At 39.3% G+C, this 17,255-nt stretch overlaps 1 protein-coding gene and 1 pseudogene across 1 annotated transcript; one reads left to right on the top strand and one right to left on the bottom strand.

Annotated features, from left to right (window-relative positions):
- Nucleotides 1-1,455: 1,455 nt before the first annotated feature.
- LOC112864977 (microtubule-associated protein 1 light chain 3 beta pseudogene) lies at nt 1,456-2,320 on the bottom strand (annotated as a pseudogene).
- Nucleotides 2,321-5,585: 3,265 nt separating this feature from the next.
- SIKE1 (suppressor of IKBKE 1) lies at nt 5,586-13,190 on the top strand. Its single transcript, XM_025935191.2, has 5 exons — nt 5,586-5,822; nt 6,060-6,165; nt 7,033-7,175; nt 9,283-9,396; nt 11,235-13,190. The coding sequence occupies exons 1-5, from the start codon at nt 5,664-5,666 to the stop codon at nt 11,334-11,336; spliced, it is 624 nt and encodes a 207-aa protein (XP_025790976.1). The 5' UTR covers nt 5,586-5,663; the 3' UTR covers nt 11,337-13,190.
- Nucleotides 13,191-17,255: the final 4,065 nt, after the last annotated feature.

Below are 17,255 nucleotides of genomic sequence, written 5' to 3'. Positions count from 1 at the left end.
TTGTTAAGCCACCCAGTGGTAATTTATTATGATAGCCCTACAAAACTGATACACACATATAGTTGTTTTGTTTTTTGTGGGTTTTTTTAAACGGAATCAGAAGAACATCGCCAGTGATCACCAATGATGTTCTTCTGATTCTGTTAAAACACACACACACACACACACACACACACACACGCACACAAAACAACTATATATGTGTATCAGTTTCGTAGGGCTATCATAATAAATTACCCCCGGGTGGCTTAATACAACATAAGTTTATTCTCTCAGATGTGTGGAAGCCAGAAGTCTGAAGTCAAGGTGTCAGCAGGGTTGATACCCTTTGGAGGCTCTGAGGAAATCTATTCCATGCCTTTTCCCTAGCTTCGGTGGCTGTAGGCAAACCTTGGCATTCCTTGGCTTGTAAACACACCATTCCAATTTCTACTTCCGTCACATGACCTTCTCCTCTTTTTGACTCTGTGTGCCTTCTTCTTTTCTGTCACTCTTTTTTTTTTTTTTAAGATTTTATCTTTTAGGTAACCTCTACACCCAACACTCAAACCCACAACCCTGACATCAAGAGTCGCATGCTTTACTGACTAAGCCAGCCAGGTACCCCCTTTTCTGCCACTTCTAAGGTCGACTGTCATTGGATTTAGGGTTCATCCTAATCCAGGATGATCTCATTTTGAGATCCCTTTTTTAATTACAAATGCAAAGATCTCTTTCCAAGTAAGGTCATATTCACAGGTATAGGAAGTTAAGGCTTGGACATATCTTTTGGGGAGACATATCATTTGGGGAAAGATCTCTTTCCAAGGAAGGTCACAGTCACCAGTACAGGGAGTTAGGGCTTGGACATATTATTAAGTAAAACAGCAAATCAGAATTACAGACTTCATAGATGTTAAAGGTTATTTTCACAGACCATAGCAACAATCTCTGAAGTCAGGGTGTCTCTTAATTAGAATTAACATTTACAAGAAGTTTTATGATACAAAATGAGTATCTGCTTTTCTGACTTTCTAGAAGACTAAACATTTTTCCTTATCTTACTGAGATTTCTTTTACCATAATTATGAAGGTCTGTGGTTTTTCAAGACCAAGTCCTAGAAAGCCATTAGTTAGCAACAACATGAAAAAAAAATAGGTATGAGAGCTCAAAACTTACCATATGGAGGACAAAGGAGCAAAATAAAATAGACCCAGTTTTCTTTTTTTTTTTTTTTTAATTTTTTTTTTCAACGTTTATTTATTTGTTGGGACAGAGAGAGACAGAGCATGAACGGGGGAGGGGCAGAGAGAGAGGGAGACACAGAATCGGAAACAGGCTCCAGGCTCCGAGCCATCAGCCCAGAGCCGGACGCGGGGCTCAAACTCCCAGACCGCGAGATCGTGACCTGGCTGAAGTCGGACGCTTAACCGACTGCGCCACCCAGGCGCCCCAATAGACCCAGTTTTCTAATCTTAGACCAACAATTTCATTCCAAATGTCTCCTAGAGGCATATACCATATACCAGAAACCATTTTCATGCTTCTCTCTTTCATACACCTCATAAATTGGCATGGATCCACTCACCATGCTGTGTCCATTCACAACCAGGAAGAAGACTTGATTAGCATTGAATTGTAAGAGCCTGCTAATTATTTTGATGAGTTCACTCATTTTGATGTGATCAGGTGCAAAGAACTCAGTTTTATCCAGGATAGGAAACTGCTTCTCACCCTTTCTTGGTTCTATTATCACCGGGATTTGGGTAGGATACTGCTCTTGGGTAAATTTGGCATCTTTTATTCTTTGTTGCAAGGTGCAGAGCCACTTGAAGGTCTTCTCCAAGATCTTGGCATAGGAGATTGAGATAGGATGGCAGCAGCAGTGGCTCTGACTGTGGAGATAGTAACTCCTGAAAAAATTTATTAAATAGTTACTATGTCCCTTTTCTTCTGGTTCTTCCTCCTTCATACGTCCCCCTCCTCTCTTTTAACTCTTCCTCCATTGGATCCTTCCCATATGAAGGCTATAAACATGCTCAACACTTGTTCATAAAAATAAAAGCAAAAATGGCAACAAAAACCCTGTATCCTGTTTTAACCACTACTAGAATCATAGTATTGGTCAAGGGTTGGAGTTTACTGTTTGCATTTGGCTTTTTAAAAAAGTGCACAGAGGCACCTGGGTGGCTCAGTTGCTTAAGCATCCAAATCTCAATCTCAGCTCAGGTCCTGATCTGAGCCCTGTGTTTAAGCCCCATCTTGGGCTCCACGTTGGGCATGAAGCCTACTTAAAAGAAAAAAATATATATAAATATACACATATATAGTTAATAATTAATGTATGATAATTATACATAACATGTAACATATTATATAATAATATGGCTTAGTATATATAATAATTAAAATATATTATTGATCATTATTAACTATATGCACAGAAATTAAGGGTACTAGAGAGACTGTGGTTCACATTGGCTATCATAAGCTCCCTGTCTATTCAGGGAAAGAAAATTAGAGCATAACAAAATAATCTGATAGGTAGAGAGATTATGACATATTCAGAAATGAAAGAGCTGGATGAGGTCAAAGAGACAATAGTGGAAGAAAAGGCTGCAAGAACTAGACAGATTAAAATAAAGGTTGCAGTCAAATGATTAGATATGAAAGTTTAAAATCCTTTTTTTAAATGTTTATTTTTAAGAGAGAGAAAGAGCACAAGTGGGCGAAGGGCAGAGAGTGAGGGCGACAGAGTATCCAAAGCAGGCTATGCACCAACAGCAGCGAGAAGCCCCATGCGGGGTTTGAACTCAGGAACTGTAAGGTCATGACCTAAGCCAATGTCAGATATTCAACCCACTGAACCACCCAGGTGCCCCTGAAAGTTTAAATTCCCGATGAGGAAAAATTCTTAGTGAATGATCAAGGGTGTGGTCATGGATGCCCAAAATAAATTCAATGTCTCTTGAAATGAAAAGGCCAAGGAAGACATTATATAAATTGTCCACATAGACATGAATGTCACCCAAGATGAGAGCAAACCAATGAAGTAATCAAAAAGACTGTAAGCCAATTCCTTATTCCTACGAATAAAGGGGACTATCCAAGGTAGTCAGTAACTGACAACAATGAGGAGGGACAGACGATTCTTCAGCTGCATGATGTAAACTTCAAATAAAGTAGAGGTTGTAATTACACAACCAAGTACAAGTAATGGTTTGGCAGTGTCATTGGGGAATTACAATGACAGTCTAGTTTTCAGCCCTAACATGGGTGGGGCATAGAAGAATAATTGCCACCATGGAAAGGGCAGCATGGCTTGTGGTGTCCTTAAGGGAGAGCTATTAGAGAAGAAGAAGACTTGAGGTAGGGACAAGACCAGTTGGGAGACTGTTGCTGCATCTGGGTGAGAAAGGATGATGGCCCAACTACCCAGTAGCAGTGAGAATAAAAAGAAGGAAATATGTCCTAATGGTATAAAGGAGATAGACTGCTTTGATAACTAATTAAGTGTAAAGAATAAATAGGAAGGATAAAGGACAACTTTCAGGATGCTCTTTTGGGCAAATGGATATATGAATATGCTCTTTACTGAAACGGGGAAGAGCAGGTATATAAACATCAATAATGAGATCGGGTTTTGATCTTCTCCCTCTGCGAATACAAATATATTCTAGGTTCATGGAAAAGATTGGGGCTACAGAGATGAATTTGAGAACCATCATCCCTGAATAGAAGTCAAAGGCAAATAAGTGAAAGAGATCACTTAGGGAGGGTATTTTGTTTTGTTTTAATGAATGAATGAAACCTCTTTGTATCTGTGGCTCTACATTATTCTTTATTCTGTCGGTCAGTGGTCCTGATTTGTTATCTTTGTTTAACTTGTTCCCCATCACCCTCTTGACAATCATTGAATGTCTCCATTGTGCCATGTGTTGAAATACAAAAGTAAAAAGCATAGTTCTTTCCCCGCTGCTTCTCTAACCTGTCACTACTTCTCTGAGGCACTTGCCTGTTTTACCAGCCTCCTTATGCTGTCATGAACTTCAATTATTCATAAGAGTATGAACTCTTTCTCCCATTAGAATATAAACTCCCTAAGGGCAGAGACCTTGTGTCATTTTCTGAAGCATTCTCAGACACTAAACAGTGCCTGAACCAAAGTAGTCTCACCAAAAATATTTATTAAAGTAATGAATGAAAAAGAACAAAGATTGGCATACAAGCTTGATATGGTAAACTCTTATAAACCAATATAACAAATAGTATGGAAGTCAGTGCCATTCTGGTTAAATTTATTATTTGTTAATTGAATTAGAAAGGAAAAATAAGCAAGCAGAAAATAACAATGACTGCATCTCATACCCATGAAGATGGCTATCAAAAAAAAAAAAAAAAAAAAGAAAGAAAGAAAGCACCAAGTGTGGGCAAGAATGTGGGGAAATTGGAATCCTTATGCAATGTTGTTAAAAATGTAAAATGGTACAGCCACTGTGAAAAACAGTATGATCTTTCCTCAAAAAAATCTAAGGCAGAATTATTATTATATGAGCCAGCAATTCCACTTCTAGTAAATACCTAAAAGAATTGAAAGCTGGGACTCAAACAGATAAGCAAACATCCCTGTTTACAGTGGCCAAAAGGTGGAAGTGTCCCTCAGTGGATGAATGGATAGGCAAAATATGGCACATACATTTGATGAACTATCATTCAGCCCTAAAAAGGAAGTAAATTCTGAAATGCATAGATAAACCCTGAGGACACGTTAAGTGAAATAAGCTAGTAACAAAACAACAGATATGATTTGTATAATTCCACTTACTGTACTTGAGGTATCTAAAGTAGTCAAATTCATACAGACAGAAAGTAGATTAGTGGTTACCAAGGGCTGAGAGGACTGCAGAATAGGGAGTTAGTATTTAATGGACATATTGTTTCCATTTTGCAAGATGAAGAGTTCTGGAAATGGATGGTGGTGATGGTTGCATAAGGAAGGCAATGCACTTAAACAGTACTAGAGTATACATTTAAAAAAGGTTCACTGGGTTAAGCGTCCAACTCTTTATATTGGCTCAGGTCACGATCTCACCGTTGGTGGGATGGAGCCCAGTATCCGGCACTGTGCTGACAACGTGGAGCCTGCTTGGGATATTCTCTTTCTCTCTCTCTCTCTCTCTCTCTCTCTCCCTCTCTCCCTCCCTCCCTCTCTCTGCTCCTCTCCGACTTGCTCTAGCTATCTCCCAAAATAAATAAACATGAAAATGCTTAATATGCTACATTTTATGTGTATTTACCACAATTTTTAAGAATTAATTTTAAAAAGAAACCAAGCACAATTAAAAAAAAAAAAAGATGACTGAACAGCAATCCACATCAGTCAGAACCCACTGGGAAAAAAGACACGGACCAGAAGCCAGCTTGACTACCTGGCCATCGGAACCAGAAGCCAGAGGCGGGGCCAGGCGGGGCCAGGCCCTGGGGCTCCGCGCAAGGCGGGGCCGCACAGCGAGGCTGCTGGTAAACTGGGTCACCGGCGGACTGGGCCGCCACTGCGCAGGCGCATATGGCGGCTGCCTAGGCGCCTTTTAAACATACCGGAAGTGACGTCTGTAACGCTGAGACAGGTTCAGGGAAGGTTCGTGTAGGTGAGCAGGGCGGGGGGCCGTGGTCCTGGGCCGCTATGAGCTGCACCATCGAGAAGATCCTGACAGACGCCAAGACGCTGCTGGAGCGGCTGCGGGAGCACGACGCGGCCGCAGAGTCGCTAGTGGATCAGTCCGCCGCGCTGCACCGGCGGGTGGCCGCTATGAGGGAGGCGGGGACGGCGCTTCCGGACCAGGTCGGGCAGAGGGTAGGGGGCCGTGCCCGCGGGTTCTGTGCACCGGGAGGGGTGGAGGGCATAGGACGGTGGGAACCCGGCTTTAAATTTATGCCTGCTCTCAGAGGGCGGCGGTGAGACCTTTCTGCGGGGTCGGGGCTGAGAATGTTGCCCTGGAGCCCCGACCCCAACTTCTTCGGTTGCATCCGCGGCTGTTTTCCTGTTAACGGCGCGCTTAGTCTGTCTCTGTTTGTCCAGTATCAAGAAGATGCACCCGATATAAAGGACATGTCCAAATTCAAACCTCACATTCTGCTGTCCCAAGAGAACACACAGATTAGAGACTTGCAGCAGGAAAACAGAGGTTAGTCAGGTCTTTTTCTGTAGTTATTATTTTCTAATATCCAATAATGTTTCAAAAGTTCTTGCCAAACTAACTTCACATCTTATATATATCTCCGGATTAGTACTTTGAAAAAGCGTTATCCCTTGCTGGCCCAGTAACAATAAAGTTTACGTTACCCTTTTTAAGGTCATCTGACTGATTTTGGCATTTATAGGCTGCTTACCAAAGGGGGTGCTTAGTAGAGTTGAATTATTGCATGGCTTATTTGTGTGTCCCCATATGGATATTTGCATAAGAAAAGAGTTAATATCCTCAAGAGCTTAAATTTTTTTTTATTAATTGACATAAACACTAAGATTGAAGAAGTTTTTTAAATGTTCTTGTGCAAGGTGGAAGAAATGAATTTTATCCTCAGGGTATATATTCTCAGGTTTAATGAGTAAATTATCAATGATAGTATGAAGTTATTTGTATGTCAGTTTACAGAGAGCTTTCACATATATCATCACATTATATTCTCATATCTTCATTTTGAGGTAGATAAGCCAGTATTTAATATTACAATGCAGTTAATAGGCTCAGAGAGGTTAAATGATTTGCATAGGAGTAGTAGTAAGCTAGTAGCTCACAGAATTGAACCGAAACCCATGTCTTCTGGTTCTACATCCCATGTTGTTTCTACCAGACTATGCTGCCTCTGCCTAGAAAGTTATTTTTCAGATAGACCTTAACTGTTGAGTTTTGTGGACTTAAACACTGAGTTATAACTTTGCATTCACAATATCTCATGGACTGTCATAAAATTCCAGCTTTAAGAGCTTTGGCTTTGAGAGCTCTCTCTCAGACATCACTGCCAAGTGATTTTATTTATTTATTTTCTTATAGAGCTATGGGTTTCCTTGGAGGAACACCAGGATGCTTTGGAACTCATCATGAGCAAGTACCGGAAACAGATGTTACAATTAATGGTTGCTAAAAAGGCCGTGGATGCTGAACCAGTCCTGAAAGCTCACCAGTCTCACTCTGCAGTAAGAAATTTTGATGAATAAGTTCTAAATGAACAGGATTGAAATCTTGAATTGTTTTAAATTGTTTGCTTGTTTTTGAAGAAAAGTAAGCTTGTTTTCCTTTCATGTTTATCATATTTGCTTTGATTTCCCTATACCTTTGTAAGGATATGAATAGAAAGAAGGGGGGTAAGGGACTGTTCAGGTGCTTTTCTCTGAGTGGGATTAAGGTTCTTCCCTTCCTCACCAAGATCTCTTTTCAAGATTAATGGATGCTTAGGGGCGCCTGGGTGGCGCAGTCGGTTAAGCCTCCGACTTCAGCCAGGTCACGATCTCGCTGTCCGTGAGTTCGAGCCCCGCGTCGGGCTCTGGGCTGATGGCTCGGAGCCTGGAGCCTGTTTCCGATTCTGTGTCTCCCTCTCTCTCTGCCCCTCCCCCGTTCATGATCTGTCTCTCTCTGTCCCAAAAATAAATAAACGTTGAAAAAAAAAATGTTTAAAAAAAAAAAAAAGGGGGCGCCTGGGTGGCGCAGTCGGTTAAGCGTCCGACTTCAGCCAGGTCACGATCTCGCGGTCCGTGAGTTTGAGCCCCGCGTCGGGCTCTGGGCTGATGGCTCAGAGCCTGGAGCCTGTTTCCGATTCTGTGTCTCCCTCTCTCTCTGCCCCTCCCCCGTTCATGCTCTGTCTCTCTCTGTCCCAAAAATAAATAAACGTTGAAAAAAATAAAAAAAAAAAAAAAAAAGATTAATGGATGCTTAGTTCCTTGACCAAACATAATGCCAGGTAGTGCTGAAGGTGCTCAGTAAATATTTGGTTGCTTATTAAATTTTTTTTAAATGTTTTATTTATTTTTTGAGAGACAGACACACAGAGTGAGCAGGGGAGGGGCTGAGAGAGAGAGAGAGACAGAATCCAAAGCAGGCTCCAGGCTCCAAGCTGTCAGCACAGAGCCCAATGCGGGGCTCAAACTCACAAATCACGAGATCATGACCTGAGCCGAAGTTGGACGCTCAACCCACTGAGCCACCCTGGCGCCCCAATATTTAGTTGGTTATTATTGTACTTTCACTAACCTATAAGCTTCTTGATTGTAAGGAGCATGAATTCTTCTTTTATCCCTAACATAGTACCTGGCACATAGCAGGCAGTCAGTAAACCTTTATTAAACTGAACTACATAGCATCATACTATGTTGTCAGAAGTATGGTTTTAAAAAAATACATGGCGTAGTTTCTATAGTTTGGTTGCTTATGATTTAATTTGGGAGACCTAGTAATTGTGCTTATGTTTGTAGAGTGCTTCATAGTTGTCATTGTACATTCACATGTACTATATCATTTAAAACAGGATTAAAAGATGGGCACCTATTTGCTCCAGGGAATTTATGAAAGATAAGTTGCATCTTATATTCCTTTGAAAGCATTTTACTGACTTAACAAAAGTCTTAGGGAGCAGGAATATTTTAAATATGTGAATAGCTCTCATCTAGAAGAGAAAAATAAACGATTTTCTGTTATCTGGAGGAAAAAACTTGAGCCTTAAAAGAGACAGTTTAGTTTGGGGCGCCTGGGTGGCTCAGTTGGTTTAGCATTGGACTTCAGCTCAAGTCATGATGTCACGGTTCATGGGTTCAAGCCCTGCGTCAGGCTCTGTGCTGACAGCGCAGAGCCCACTTTGGATCTTGTCCCCCTCTCTCTCTTCACCTCACTCACTCTCTCTCAAAAATAAACATTTAAAAAAGAAAAACAAAAAATACAGTTTAACTCACATGAAAAACTTGCGAAAAGATATGTCCAATGATAGAATAAGGTACCTTGGAATGCGGTGAGCTTCCTGCCAATAAATATACTCAAATTTAAGTTAAACAGCCACTTAGAGATGTTGTTCAATGGCCAGTGGTTGGTTAGACTAGAATCAATCTTTTGAAAACAAATTATTTATTTGTGAGTACCACAAGATAACTTGATTATGTCTTTGCCTCTTCAGACTCCGATTGTGATGAAACTCCTGTGTAACTTCTATAGCATAGATTAAAGGAATTTTTTAACTCATAATGCATATGTTCTCGTGAACATCTATAGAAAAGATAACTTTTCACCTTTGTCTTTTCTTAATCTTAATCTTTACAGGAAATTGAGAGTCAGATTGACAGAATCTGTGAAATGGGAGAAGTGATGAGGAAAGCAGTTCAGGTGGATGATGACCAATTTTGTAAGATTCAGGAAAAACTAGCCCAATTAGAGGTAAGATTGTTGCTATTATAGGGTCACAATATTCAGGGAGTTTTCTTAGAGTCCAGAAGGTATGCCATTGCTATCCTAGGCAGTGTATTGATGTTTTCTGTGTGTTCATGATTTAAAATTAAAACTCCTGTTCTACATCCTTTCCAAGAAAGTAAATACAATCAGCAGCAAACAATGAAAATGCCAACTATGTATTGGCTAGAAATTGAGATATTATCATATTGAGAGGGTAGAGAGAGTAGAAGAGACAGATTACATGTGAGCTAAAATCCCTCCTCTGCTATAAAAGGAAGTCAGATAATGTCTTAAATTGATCATCAAGAAATAGCAGTACAGGGGCACCTGGGTGGCTCAGTTGGTTAAGCATCCAACTTCGGCTCAGGTCATGACCTCACGGTTCATGAGTTCGAGCCCCACATTGGGCTCTGTGCTCACAGCTCAGAGCCTGGAGCCTGCTTCAGATTCTGTGTCTCCCTCTCTGCCCCTCTCCCACTCACACTCTCTCTTTCAAAAATAAACATTAAAAATATATATATAGCAGTACAGGCATAATAATTACTATTAATTATTCATTTATTAACTATGGAAGTAAGTACCAAAAGAAAAGATAAAAGTTTTAAAAGTAGTTGCCCTTGGGGAACAAAGCCAAGGGCATGCTATTTATTTTATAAGCCTTACAGTTTTGATTTTTTAAAGGCTCTTTTCATGTAATGTTTTTATTATAATAGCAATAATTTACCAAGGGGAAAAAAAAGACCTGGAGGTATTAGAATCCCATAAAATTATTAAGAAAACACATAACAGTAAATCATTTGAATGTTGCTTATTACAAGATGCTGTCATGGCCCCTTTGAGAAATATCAGAGAGAAAGAGAGGATCCCTGCACAGAGTCTACTGAAAGGAATAAGACTAGTACTTATATGATATGAAATGGTTTGTACATGCTAGGAGAGATGCACAGTACTAAGGGAAGCACTTTATATGTTAGACGATTTAATGACCATGGACGCAGACTCTTGATGAAGCCTAAAAATGCTATGGTTTCCTAGAATTTCCTACAGAGAGAATGAGGATACAGAGTGCAAGCTGCCCTAGCTGGAAATCAAAGGGAGAGACAAGGTCCCAAGTAGGAATTAGGAGTTAGTTAAAACAGTAGAACAACCTTGTCTATACTATCCCTGATGTACCTCAACTATGGAAATAGCCCTAAGGAAATGTGGAACAAATTTTACTCAGTATTTTAAGTGGAAAGGACACCAACATCAGATTGAAACCCTAGCAGTATCACATCCACGTTGTCTGCGTTTGGACAAGTTTTTGGACTTTGGTGAGCCACAGTGTCCTCGTCTTCTAGAGAACATGGATGTAGGGAATGGTACCTGCCCTACATGTTGTTGTGAGATGATATATGTAGGATACCCACTGGTACCTGGCTGTGGACCCATGAGTAGTTTCTTCTCCTTTTCTTCCTTCCTCCAAAACTGTAGCACATTCAGGAGAAAAGACTGAGCACAGTAAAAATATTATTAGGAATTTAAAAGGTAGAAGAAATAGTAGTAAAACTAGTGGGAACCACAAAAAGTACAACAAGCACCGAATACCTCAGGTGGAGAGAGACTTTGGTTTTTTTCCTTGTAATCCTAACATGTGGTTTATATAAATTACTCAGTAAATGTATATTAAATGATTAATAATTAGTATTTTAGGAAATTCTCAGTTATTTTGTTTCTTTCAAATGTTTAAAATTAATATGCTTTCTGTTCCTGGCCCAAAACAATGTATTCTGATACAGTTTGACAATCAAAATACTGAAATAAACATACCGTTTTTTTTCCAGCTTGAAAATAAGGAACTTCGAGAATTATTGTCCATCAGCAGTGAATCTCTTCAGGTCAGGAAGGAAAACTCAATGGACACTGCTTCCCAAGCCATCAAATAACTCCACTTCTGAATGACAGCTGGAGATTGTCAAGGAAGGAAGTTATTATCTTTCTATTTGAGTATTGTCCATGTAATGTCTTGCCTCAGACTTGATTTAGTGTTGATTAAAGGTATCAGGTGGCAGTTCAGAAATTCGAAATCAGATTGGCTGTCCACAAAACAGTTTTTGGGTGTGTTCGTGAAAATACACACTGAGTTTCACCATTCCTTTCTCTGAGAGACTACTTTTAATTTTCAGTTCTGGGACCTTGATTTATATAAACTGTGTTACCAGTTCCTTTTTGTTTGTTCATATCTCTGAAACTTAGAGCCTTTTATTATAAGCCAGCAATTTTATTTTATATAGGATTGTAAATTACAATTCTAAAAAATTTTTAAAAGAGATTAGCTTTTTAAATCTACTTGGCATACACCTAGATTTTTTTTCCAGTTGAGAAAAGTAATACAATTCCATAGAACTAGATTAGTAGATTCTCTGATTTGTAACATCATTCACCTCCCATGAAGTTTTAAGTCTCTCTGGTGCTAAGAGTTGGCACTTTATGACCTGGTGTCTTTACTCTTAATTTGAGAGAACCTACTGCTAGTCCCCAAGAAACATACTTGAAAATAAGTCCACCTTTTTTCTAGTGATAGTAAAGTCATTGTATTGTTCAAAGAATCCTGAGAAATTTGTCCCGTGTATGTGCATATACACATGTACTCTTAGTTAAATCCTAAAGGTAGCTTTTATTTATTCTATTTGATATTAATAGTCAGTTTTTCAATATTGTCCTCGTAGGAAATCTTCAACTTGGGTGATTCACCCAGTTGAAGAGCATACAATAGGTTTATTCACATCATGGTTTTTAATGTACAACATTCTGTTTACTATACATAGAACTTCTTTTTATAGTTGAGTACCATCACTTACTTGGATGTCTTTCATTATTAGTACTGGCAGTTGGCTTTCTTTTTAGATCCACTTTTCACAAGGAAGCAAAAGTTTATCACCTAATGAGAGTTATTACATTCATCGTGTTGTGCAGACAACAAAGCAGTGTTGAGATTCAAATGCTGAGTGGTCAACTAGGCTCACTTATCAACTCATTCTCCCATCTCAATTTAGTCACATGTGATATTTACAAATTACTTCATGTTATACTGTCAGATTAGGTTTGCCTAAAAATAATTGAAATAACAAATCCTAAACCTGTCCACATTTTCCAGTAGTACTAAGCACCATACTGCATAGGAGAGACCCAGTATTAAAAAGAGTTGTTTGTGCTTTGTGTGATGTAAACTTTCATACTGCCATAAAGAATTAATTCCAATTAAAACAATAAAACTTCACTAAGATATCCTAAAAGCATCTGATCCCAGTAATACTGAAATTACTTTGCCTATAGTGGTGGTCTTTAATAATCAGGTATTTTAGAATTTGTCAAATTTCTATTCAAAGTCCTATACAGAATTTGAAAAATACTACCACCCCCAGTGTAGGCATTTTTATCTTGTTTTCCAAGAGTAAGTAAACCTTTAGTCCAGCCATTTGGCTTGAAGTATATACCCTAAGTGCCACTGTGTGTCCCACAGTTCCACTCAGGAGGCAGTGGACTATACAGGGCCATCAAATGGCCCATTAAAATATGACATGGTGTCTCTTTATCTGCCTTATGTTCCTTTAAAGGTGTTTATAAAGTACTTTACATCTTAGATATCAGGATAAATGTCTATGTTAACTTTTCACCCTGGCAAATCAAAAGCTTGAAGTCTGAGTCTAAAGAGCTCTCAGCACCCTACATAATGTAATTCTGGCTAGTGTTAATATGAATGTTTCTAATAAAAACTTCATTTTGAGAATAACAGTTAATTTTATTCCGCAGTGAGTCTAATTATCAGGAAATACAAAGGTCTATTTTTCACATAATAGCAACATGTCAAGTAGACAGGGCTTTTCATAAATATTTTATAATTAGCATAATGTAGTCAAATGTATAAGTCTACAAATAGTTGCATCTAAAATGGTTTTAGAAGGGTACTTCCATGGCTCAGTCGGTTGAGCATGATTCCAGCTCAGGTCATGATCCCAGGTTTGTTGGATCGAGCCCCACATCGGGCTCCATGCTGAGCTTGACCCTGCCTGAGATTCTCTCTTCTCTCTCCTTCTGCCCTCTCTACCCGGCTCATGTGCTGGCTCTCTCTCTCAACTAACTAAACGAACAAATAAATGAATAAATAAAATAGTTTTAGAGATTTCCTCATGATTTAGAAATCCAAAATTATATGATTACAAATCAAATTACAAAAACTGAGTTTAGAAGTACCTTGAAAAATGCTTAAATATTACTGATCTTACCTTAATACCTTTTACCTTGACTTATATTAATAATTTTCACATAATTTGATTCAAACATTGAAGGTCCATTCCGTATTCCCCAAAATTGTTTGCTGACTACTGAAATAGAAACTTAGGAATGGGATCCAGGAATTTGTATTTTATAATCATCCCAGATAACTTCTACGGATACTAGTTTGAGAATGTCTAATCTGCTATGTACCAGGCACTTCATTTGGAGTTACGAATAGAAAAAAGGTGAGGGAAAGGCGTTGACACTGTTTTTGAAGAAAAATTTGGTAGAGGAGACAAGTATACATATAATTACAGGGCAGTGATAAATCCAATATGAGAATGTATAGGATACAGAGAAGGCTCTATGAGGAGGAGAAAGCTTGGTGCTTTCTAGTTATTCTATCATCCATTTCAACTATACCTCATTTTACATACACTCAGGCACAAGGAGGTTTTGCTATCTGTCTAAACTGGAACCAAGATTCCAACCTAGAGAGACCCTTAAACATACTCTTAACCACTAAGTTAGGATGCCTTTAAATGCCAAATACGGGTCAGAGTTCAAGTGGTTCTTGATTGGCAAAATCTATTTTTACTAATAGTGCAAAAGAAACACCACAGCCCATATGTTAGAAAATACGAATTCAATAAATGGAGTCTTAACTCATGAGACGTAATTGTCCTCTCTTTTCTTTTTTTTTTTTTTAATTTTTTTTTTCAACGTTTATTTATTTTTGGGACAGAGGGAGACAGAGCATGAACGGGCGAGGGGCAGAGAGAGAGGGAGACACAGAATCGGAAACAGGCTCCAGGCTCTGAGCCATCAGCCCAGAGCCCGACGCGGGGCTCGAACTCACGGACTGCGAGATCGTGACCTGGCTGAAGTCGGACGCTTAACCGACTGCACCACCCAGGCGCCCCATGTCCTCTCTTTTCTAGAGTGGTGCAGCTGAGACCATGTGTACATACGATTAAACAATGTTTAATTGGTGGTCTTACCTACATACAAAGAGTGCAGTGCTGTCTTTCAAATCCGCCTCCTGAGCACGCCATTTTTCATCCTTCATGCTCTTTTCTTGTGGTTGCAAGTTCGGTGCTGTGCCAGATTCCATGTCCCTACTGAAGGCAGGAAGATAAAGGGAAATGGCCTGTGCCAGCTCTGTGTATCCTCTTTTACGAAGGAAAGCAAAGCTTTCCCCGAAATTCCAGACAGATTTCCCCTTGTCTTAATTTGCCTGCCTCTTTAAATGGTAACTTCTATCTTCAAAGGAGGCTGTGTACATAGCTGCCTCAGATAAAGTCGGTATTCCATTAGCAAGGAGGAAAGAGTATTGAGAAAGCAACTAACAAGGTCTGACAAGTCCTTTTACTCTGAATCATTCTTAATAAGTGAAAGTTGAAGGTGTTGGTGTTGAGTGGCCAAGAGTGGCTGTGGCAGACAACTGTCATTTCTTTCCTGGCTGCCCAATATCATTCGTATCCTGTTAGGGAGTCCCTCACCTAATGAGGCAGAGGCCTTCCTCCCTCCTAAGAAATTTAAGTGTCAGATGTTTTCCCAGCCTCTTTTGCAGCTAAGGAAGATATATCTGCTTTAAACTTTAAAGTTAGGCATACAAAGAAGCAGGGAACTATGCAGAATTCCTTTTGAGTAAAGGCCTACAACACTGGCTACTATGTCCAGTTCCACAGAGGAACAGCCCAAGCGGCTTTAGTGACAACATTTCAGTATCCAGTGTCCGCAAAGTCAATGGTGCGGCTGCAGTGTCTCTGCCACACAGTGAGATCGTCAATGAAGCAATTATCTGAAGTGATTAGAGGCTCTGTAGCCTCTCATTTTGGTTTTCTGCCTGTCTTAGAGATCCTGAGGATTGCCTTTTAATAAAATCACTTTTTGTTAAAATTAACCTGACTTGCCTCTAATTAAGAACGCTGATCAAATAAGCATAGTCTAAAAAACAACTGTGCAAATACAAATTTTGCCAATACTTTATACATAATTTTGCACTAACGTTTTAATATTTAACACTTAGAAAAGGATATGTAACATGCAAATAAGCTATCAAACATAATCATTCATCACCTAACTTAAGAATTAGAACATCACCCATACTTTGCATTTATCTAAGCTCCTTTCCTATTCTCCCCATCTCCCTACTCCCTCTTTTTGATAGTTCTACCACATGCAAAAAGACCTAAAATATGTATGCATCCCTAAAGTGACATTTTTTAGTTTTGTTTCATTTTGATTTCTATAAAAATGGTACCATATTTTACATAGTCTATAGGGATTTGATATTTTCAACTGAACATGTTTCTAAAAATAGTTTTGTACATAGCTGTCATTTATTTCCACTGATGTTCACTATTTCATTGTGTGATCATATAATGTATTAAGAGATACATATATAATACTACAATTATGCATTTTGTAAATCCTTGCTAATATCTGACTTCCTGAATTTTAATTCTCCGTCCACCTTTATATTAGATACATTTCGCAATAAGCAGTTATATTGCACATTTTTCAGTATTTCACTTGCAGGTGTCTCAGCAACTTTTAGAGGGAATTAGGGACTATTATCTGCTAATATAATGGAAAGCAGATGATGCCTTTTCTTTTGTCACCCACAAAGAATGCTAAAGAGGAGGCAGAACCTTCAGAGCTGAATGAACTGCAATTTACTCAACATTTCATCTAGCCTAAAAATACAAGAGGAATTGATGGAAGTGGATTTCTATATGTTATTGATCCTAAGCTTGATTTTTATTTCATATGTTAACATCCCTGTAATTGGGATATGTCTTACACATGTAGGGGTTTGTGGTGTAGTTGACTGTAAGCATAAGCATAATTGGCTGTGTTCCTGGTGGCATGACTGGACAAAGGTAAGCTCTTGCTATTTTGGTCAAGAAACTATTTTAAGCACTATTTGAGAAGGGAGTAGGGGTTCAGCTGTTTTCTGTGAACTTTCCATTCATGTGAACCTTCTGGTAAGATCAAGAGAGTGCCAGCATAAGAACTTGGGAGTATGGCTATATTCATTCTTTACTGCTATATAACAGATGACCACAAATTTCCCACCTTAAAACAATGCCCATTTCTTCTCTTACAGTTCTGTAGGTCAGCAGTCCATGCAGGGTTTAACTAGGTTCCCATCTAATGATGTCACAAGGCTGAAATCAAGGTGTCAGCATAGGCTAGGCATCTCATCTGAGGCTCTGGGCCCCCTCCCAAGCTCACATGGTTGTTGGCAAAATTCATTCCTATACAGGTGTAAAACTCCCAGGACTTCAAGGCCAAAAGGAGATCACTCTCCAACCTTCCTTGTCTCCCATCTCTAGACTCCCTTTTAAGAGCTTACGTTAGGCCCAACCAGAATAACCCCCTCTTGATTAACCCAACTGATTGGAGATCTTAATTACACCTGCAGTAATCTCTTTGCCATAAAGGAGATATGAGGTATCCTCTAATATCCACAGGTCTAGCCCATGCTCAAGGGCAGGGGACTATACACAGCATGTACACCACCAGGTGGTGGGATTCTTGGTAGCCATCTCACAGTTCTGCCTGCCACACAGCTTTTG

This window comes from Puma concolor, chromosome C1 (assembly GCF_028749965.1).
Source record: "Puma concolor isolate L17-30 chromosome C1, mPumCon1.1.hap2, whole genome shotgun sequence".
NCBI classification, from domain to species: Eukaryota; Metazoa; Chordata; class Mammalia; order Carnivora; family Felidae; genus Puma; species Puma concolor.
The sequence above is the reverse complement of the archived record's forward strand: the minus strand, read 5'-3'. Positions and strand labels throughout refer to the sequence as shown.

What these genes read in the sequence shown, in the direction of transcription:
- SIKE1 (XM_025935191.2), top strand. Translation starts at nt 5,664, where the DNA reads ATGAGCTGCACCATCGAGAAGATCCTGACAGACGCCAAGACGCTGCTG. An exon ending in GGACGGCGCTTCCGGACCAG is followed by an intron (nt 5,823 to 6,059) that starts GTCGGGCAGAGG and finishes CTGTTTGTCCAG; the next exon opens with TATCAAGAAGATGCACCCGA. An exon ending in AAAAACTAGCCCAATTAGAG is followed by an intron (nt 9,397 to 11,234) that starts GTAAGATTGTTG and finishes TTTTTTTTCCAG; the next exon opens with CTTGAAAATAAGGAACTTCG.